Below are 7859 nucleotides of genomic sequence, written 5' to 3'. Positions count from 1 at the left end.
AAAGAGTCTTGCTCCTTCGGGACCTCCAACACATCAAGTTCAAAGATCAATAGCCTTAATTACTACAAAAGGAAAGTAAAGTTCACTTTGTCTGCTACGTGAGATTATTAAATGGAAGTGTTTATTACATTAGTTGGGCTTTTACATCCTCTCTTTACCAGGCATATTTAGAGCCAGAGTCATCAGATAAATTTGTTTCATCATAGCAAGATATTTATTACCTGGTGGTACATTTTATATTTTTTAGGATAGATGTGAGATTCTTTTAGAATTTTTTTTATTAATATTTGCAAATGATTTTTATTGCCACAAAATTTCTTGTTAGCTCTGGATTTGTTCGTAAAAGTATAAAATACATCAACAAAAAGGTTGAAAAGGTTTGGTTTGGTAATAAATTTAAAGAACGTCAATTCTTTAAATTCATTACCAAACCAAAGGAGATCATTTTTTATGATATGCCCTAAGTGAACTTCGTAATTGGCAATCCAAACTAGCATATTTAAGTTCTACATTTGAACTTCCTTTAAATTGAAAAAAAGAGTTGATTTATTTTGTTTCAACTCTCGTTTTCCTCTAACTTTTAACACAATATTCGACCATGTTTTTTGCAACTGATTGCTTCTGCATTAGCTGAGATTTTACGTCCCTAAGACATTTAGATAGGTCCTTCTCTGTGAGGTCGTGTATTTCCTGGCATCGATTGTGGTTACTTTACAGGTTTCGCAAAGTTGTCTCTATTTACAAAGTTGTTAATATTTAATTTCTATAAAGACAATAGGTTTAACATTTAGATTCAATACCGACAATGAGTTTAGACCAATACTGTGATAAATACTTTAAGCCAATTATCTTTCAGCTCAATTGTGATCTGCTATACAGTTAAAAGTTGTAAAAAAAAAAGCTTTAACGATCGTTGTTAAAATTGGGTTAAAATGACGCTTTTACACGATTTTTTTTATTGACACTTAAGCCAGCCATCGTATTCTAAAATGATTTGCAGTGTTCGTTTACTGCTTAAAGCCGCAAAACCTTTGACAGTCTAACTTGCAATCTTACTCAGGGTTGTGCAAAGTAACACAGATTTATGTTACTCGAAAAAGACAAGTTTTGGTTGTATATAAGTTATAAAAATAATTATGAAAAAACTGTTTGGCTTGCTTATTTTTAGGTTAGTGAGGTTCAATTATTATTATTTTTTTTTTAACTACTTCAATTATTAATTTAAAAACATGGTTTCGCTTCTGTATGATTAACACTTAAAATGCTGTAGTGAAATAAATTTTTTATGAAATTTTGAATAAGAATGATTTGGGGAAGTTTACATTTAATTCACTTTATGTTTTATCACCATAACATTTGTTAAGATTTGTTAAGTAATTGTAGTTATAGATAATATAAATATATTGAAGAACTATATATCAAAACCAGAAACCTCAGCTAAAAAAGGATTTGTCGTTTGAATATCATTAACCAACGGCTATGAATATTTTAAACTGTTTCTAAGTATTTTTTTTTCCGGTTTATAAGCAACAACAATTGAACACAAACAACTTCATGAAAATTTAGAAACAAATTCAGGAGAACCATGAAATAACGAAAAACATGAAATAATTTAATGAGAAAACATGAATTAGCATGAAATAAGGAGCATAAAACACTGGTTATCAAAGTTATTAGCAATTAGAAGAAGTTTCTATCAAAATAAACACAGAGTATTATATTTTTATATTTTATATTAAAATTGTAAATTAACAATCTTTTTTCGTTTAAAAGTTGTGCAATATTTGAGAATATAAATTAAGTTATTTAATATTTTTTCTTGATAGCAAACATTTGATATCAATTTAAAGCTTTGTCGTATAGAATTATAGTATGCGACATTTAATTACATCTGTTGATAACAGAGTAAGTATTTATGCTTGATACCATGCATTTAAAGCTTTATTGTGTAGCATTATAGTGTGCGACATTTAATTACAGCTAATTGGTAAGAGATAAGAGAGAATGCAAAACGTGTTCATAGAATTTCAATCATTATAATTAGTCTATCAATTAGTCTGTAAAATTCAAGTTTTAACTCATGAATTACTTAACTAGTCCTAACTATTAATTATTCCTAACTTTTTGCTATTCCTATATTTACTATAACTATTTTTTACTATTTACTATAACTGTTTACCATAACTATTTCCTTATTAATAACTATTTATAACAATTACTTTTGCTGAAACTTACTTTTTTTTTTATGATGATGATGATGATGATGATGACGATGATGATGATGATGATGATGATGATGATGATGATGATGATGATGATGATGATGATGATGATGATGATGGTGATGATAACTTATGCGTGATCTATATTTATTTAAAAGATAATCTGAGCTTCTTCACAAATAAAAATGACAGCTGTTTCCTAAATTCTTAAATTTTCATTTAAAAGAGTGATCTATGGTCATTTGAAATATTTCTCTTTCGTAATAGAAACAGGGAGCTTCAATCGTTTTATTAAATGGAAGAATTAAACGAGGAAAAAATTGGTTTCTCTCACCAAATCTGTACTTGTACTATACTACTACAATAGAAAAAGTGGTCTAATTGATAAATTTAGGTTAGGCTTCAATAGTAGCAGTTGACAATTGTAATATGCAATATTTATTGTTAATTGATGCGTCCAAGATTAGTCTAAAAAGCCACTTTATATAACATTAGGTTAAATGATGAGTTTGGTAAAAGCAATTAAAAGAGATCAGTCAATTTCAGTCAAAAAAAAAATTAAGACACTAATTTTGTTATCAACTTGATTGAACTGCTGCTGGCTGCAAAGGTGTTTTTTAAACTGTTTCTGATTTTTTTTTTTTTTTTTTGAATATCTGATTATTTTGTTCATATTGCAGAAACCTTTTTGCAAATTGTTCATATTACAGAAACATTTTTTGCAAAATGTTGACAAATTGAAGATACACATTTCCTTTTCTAATCTCGATTTCTTTCGTAAGTGTTTTTTTTTTTTTGAACACAACGATCAAGACAATTTTAATAGAGCATCTAAACAAAGGCACAATGAGAAACAGCAATCATGATTAAATATTCTTGGTTTCTTTAAAGGAAAGCAAATGGACAACACATACATTAAACTAAATTAGACCAACACTGTTAAGTGTATTTCAAATTTAACAAATTTTATATCTATCAACATTTGATTGGGATTTTATTAAGAAATTATTAAAATTAAATTACAAAATTACAGTTATTATTAAATTACAAAATTGTTTGAATATAATCATATTACAAGAAGTAAAAAATATATGACGCCTTAGAGAAAAACTAATTACAGATTATGAATTAAAAGCTTCAGATTTTCTTTGAAAATCATAAATATTCCAAGGCTTATATTTTTGTGTGCTTCCTGATTTATTAACTTAACTAATTTAATTACTTTATTAAATATGCCTTTACACAAGAGTTTTTTTTTTTTTTTTTTTTTTTTGACAAATTCAATAACTATAATTGAATGGCTGAATGGAAAAAGGATAATATTCCGATTTCTTATTTTTAGAGTATTATCCTTGTTCTACTCAGACGTTCAATGGGTTATAATTATTTGTCGCAAATATTTGAAAAGAAAAAAATAATAGTAATATATTCTCTTCCGCCTGTACAGTTTTCTTTTCACTTTCGAATTATTTAACTAACTTCCGTTTATTTTAAATAACTCACATTGCTGACATTGATTTCTGCAACTTTTTTTTGTAATTATATTTGCTATAGCTACGTTTACAGTCACCAAATCCATTTGTTATTAATTTTATAAATTTTTAACGTTTTATTAAAAAGAAAATTATTTTACTCATATATGTACATATATATATATATATATATATATATATATATATATATATATATATATATATATATATATATATATATATATATATATATATATATATATATATATGGACATATATGTACATACATATGTACATATATGTGCATATATGGACATATCGTCAGATTAGAATTATTTTGTTCTCCAATTTTAAATGTTGAAAGAAAGTTTTTTATTGATTTTTTTCTAAAAGTAAAAATTACTTAAAATTTTAGTATTACTTTTTAAAGAAGTAAAAGCTTTTTCTTTGAATAATTTATATTTAAAGAAATTATTTAGAAAAAAATTATAAAAATAAAATGTATTTTAAAAAGAATATTTGCATTAATAACTCATTTTCTCCCAACGTTTAAAATAGAGATAGAACAAAATAATTCTAACCTGACGATATATACATGTTTTACTAATTATGTATATATGGACAAACCTAATTTATAAATGGTTAAATAATTGTTATCGATTTGATATTCAAACCGTGACGGAGATAATTCAATTCTTCAAAAACAAAGCTTTTTTTTCAGATGATAAATTTTGTTTTCAGCAACATTCTAAAAGTAGCCACTCAGTGTCACTTCCTTCACGAAGGTTTTTTTCAATTTAATTTATGTGCGATCTTATATTTATATATTATATTTATCATAATACATTTTTATTACGATATGCCTCATGATTGGGTATTTTTACAGAGCTATTGTGGAAAGAACATCTCAAAAATTTTTAAAGGTGTTTTTACGAAAGGTTTCAAAAAAAAGTGTTCAATCGTATTTCTCAGTAATATTTTATTTTATTTCTATCATTTCAATGGAATTATAATTCCTCGATGCTATTTCAACGTTGTTTCCAAACAAATGCATTTAATCGCGGATTTTATCAATGATCGAAAAACTCTTAAGAAAGATAGAACTCCGACTTGCGTTTGTTTCTCTCTGTCACGTGTCTAGGTAATGCGAGGGAGGTATTAGCGAGGCATTTAAATCAGATAACTCTAAATTTTTTTCTTTTTTGTTTATATCTGATTCATGAATTTATTGATGAGTATATAAAACCAGATTAATCTGTGATAAAAATAATCAAAACATTTATTTTATTTAAGCAATAGTTTTAAATTTCTTTTTATATTCCACGAAATGCAATTAATCAACTTATGATGTAAAAAAGTACGATAGACAAGTTTTTTTTTTTTCAAGTGGTTATTTTTATGATAACAACTTATTCTTTTGTATGTATACGCGAGCTTATGCTTGTTTTTTTTTTAAACAATGCAACAAAACGTTATAGCTTTTTAAAATAATATTAAACGTACGTGGGAATATACTACGCTTAAGATTATTATAATTTTTAAACGATTCTTTTTAGAAATGGATAACTACACTATATTTAATATTTCGTTGAGTCCCGAAATTTCCAGCATTTTGGCGGGATGCTTCTCTGTAATAAGTATTTTAGGGATATTTTTAAACGGGATCTTGATACTGATTATCTTCCTGGACAAAAACTTTCACACGGCATTAAACATTTTTATTATCAACCTTGCGATCGGAGATATAATCACTGCCGTCACAGTAGTACCCTTTGACGCTGACTTCATGTTACGAGGTTATTATCCATATGGAATCATACCATGCGGCATTAAAGAGACAATGTTTTTGTTATCACTTCCTTCATCGGTTGTAAACTTGTTGCTATTAACTTTTGAAAGATTCATTTTCGCAGTTTTTCCATTTAAAAACATGCGTTACTTCACTAAAAGAAATGCGACTATAATGGTGCTTGTTGGGTGGATTTATACTATAAACGCAGCTTTATTCCCCATTTACATCAACGGTACTTCTTCGATTAACGTTAAAAACGGATTGTGCTATTTGAGTTTTTCTTTCTCGTATGCTCTTTATCAAATATTTGTTAATTTTGCTCTACCAGTTGTAATCATAGTGGTTTTAAACATTAGCTTATTTTCAATTACTCGGAAGTATCAAAAACAAATTAAAAAATCGTCGATGAATTCTGAATCCAATCGTTCAAATTCTTTCCTAAGCGATTTGAAAAATGCCAAAGTCATTTTGTTACTCGTAGGAAATTTTTTGGTATGCTGGCTAACCTTTGTTGCATTAGCTAGCACAAACTTACTATGCCATGGTTGTCATCCGAGAGCTTTAACTTGGTTCGGTAATGTGATTAACTACTCGAGCATTGTATTTAACCCTTTAATGTATGGACTCATGAATAAACTTATTCGTAGAGCTCTAGTGAAAAAAATCAATGACTTGTATCACTATACCACGAACTATAAAAGTTTTAAACGAAGTTCAGAACCGAAGACAGATACGCTGTTGTAACCGTCCGAGGATTCTACTACCTTTTTTATATATATTTTAAAGCAACCTGTGATTTATTTATATTTTAAAGCGACCTGTGATTTATTCATGTTTTAAAGCGACCTGTGATTTATTCATTGTATTTTTTTTTATTAGTTTAAGTAAAGTTTAACTAAATGTAAATTGAACCACTTATTAAGATTTGAAAACTTAAGAAAATAAAAGTACCAAAATGATAATAATAAATTGTGCCAATAATAACCAAAATTACTTTGTAAATAAAAAAAAAAACATCAATATTAATATTATTTGGTCGAAAATCCTGTTACCCTTATTGACTAAAAGTTTACATCATAAAACTTGCCTCTATTTTTTAATCTCATCAGAGATAAGAGGTTGATGTTTGGTTTTTCTCTCAAGACAATCCAATCTAACTCTATAATCTTCTGTCATAAAGGTAAACACACCGAATTTTTCATCATTTTAAGTCTAACTTATTAAGATGCGGTGGACTTCTATGTTATCAAGATAATTTTAAGTTGGGTGTTTGTCTCATTAGGAAAAAATGTTATTGTATTATATTACATTACTTCTTTTGGAGGAAAGAAATAAAAGCAATCAACATTTATTGTTCTCTGTTTAAGAAATGTGCTAAAAATGTCGCAAAGTAGTTCAGAACATTTCCCAATCATAATAGGAATAAAATTGTTGAGGAATGAATCCCAAGGCCAGGTTAAATTCACTTGAGGCTGGACTTCAGCAAAAATGTTTCATTATAAGTCAAGGCATAATAACGTAATCACGTTATCTACAAAACCCATTTGTTTTTAGAGGAGGACCGTGGGCTATGCTATTTGCATTTGTAGAGAGACTAGTGCTGAACTGAAACCTTAGAAAAACAACTTTTCTTTAAAGTAAAATGATTATTCAAAAACGATTCACTCGGTTCAAGGTATGAAATCTTGGTACAGAGGTATAAAATCTCGGTTCAAGGTAAGAAATAGTCTTCCGATTCTCTGGACTGGAAGAATCTAATTCATACTTTGAACCGACACTTTATTTACGATCAGCCCAAAAGTTCGATTACACTTATATACACTATAGTGTATATTAAACCATAGCTTATCATATATTATAATATTAATTATAAATAGATTTTAATCAAATAACTCAAGTATAGATATTTCAGAGAATTGTCCTGCAACCCATTCTTCGATTTTTTGTAGCATCAATTTCCTTCAATGATTAGGGCTTTTAGACAAGTTGGCACACTTTGATGCATATAGGCATGATCAGAGGATGTCACCAAGCATAAACAATTTTAAACATCTGTTAGCTCTCCATGAAAACAAAAGAAATTTACAAGCAGATTTATGTTGAAGATAAAAGCTATAACTTAAAAACACCCATTGCAATACTTTAACTATAACTTAAAAACATCCTTTCCAATACTTTAGCTATAACTTAAAAACACCCATTGCAATACTTTAGCTATAACTTAAAAGCACCCATTGCAATAAGTTCATTTAGAATAAACTTGAGTGACACGGAAACGGGATTTGTTACCATTACCATTATTGCAATAAAAGTAATGCAAATATAATGGGGGAAAACTGTAAAAAGTTTATTATTACAGTGTAAAAATCCCGT

At 27.6% G+C, this 7859-nt stretch overlaps 1 protein-coding gene across 2 annotated transcripts; it reads left to right on the top strand.

Annotated features, from left to right (window-relative positions):
* The first annotated feature begins 904 nt into the window (after positions 1-904).
* Positions 905-6829, top strand: LOC145193204 (beta-2 adrenergic receptor-like). Of its 2 annotated transcripts, none has more exons than XM_090080180.1 (2): positions 905-1168; positions 5251-6829. In XM_090080180.1, the coding sequence occupies exon 2, from the start codon at positions 5253-5255 to the stop codon at positions 6228-6230; it is 978 nt and encodes a 325-aa protein (XP_089936306.1). In that variant the 5' UTR covers positions 905-1168; positions 5251-5252; the 3' UTR covers positions 6231-6829. The 2 variants fall into 2 exon arrangements, with proteins under 2 accessions (XP_089936306.1, XP_089936307.1); XM_090080181.1 differs by lacking the exon at positions 905-1168 and adding an exon at positions 4227-5051.
* Positions 6830-7859: the final 1030 nt, after the last annotated feature.

The sequence above is a fragment of the Hydra viridissima genome, unplaced genomic scaffold (genome assembly GCF_058129835.1).
Source record: "Hydra viridissima isolate aposymbiotic clone 2 unplaced genomic scaffold, HvirCarnegie_v1 scaffold_2, whole genome shotgun sequence".
In the NCBI taxonomy this organism is placed as follows: domain Eukaryota; kingdom Metazoa; phylum Cnidaria; class Hydrozoa; order Anthoathecata; family Hydridae; genus Hydra; species Hydra viridissima.
Note: the sequence above shows the minus strand (reverse complement) of the source record. Positions and strands in the feature narration are given on the sequence as shown.

Excerpts from the sequence above, each read along its gene's own strand:
- LOC145193204 (XM_090080180.1), top strand. The coding sequence starts at position 5,253 with ATGGATAACTACACTATATTTAATATTTCGTTGAGTCCCGAAATTTCC.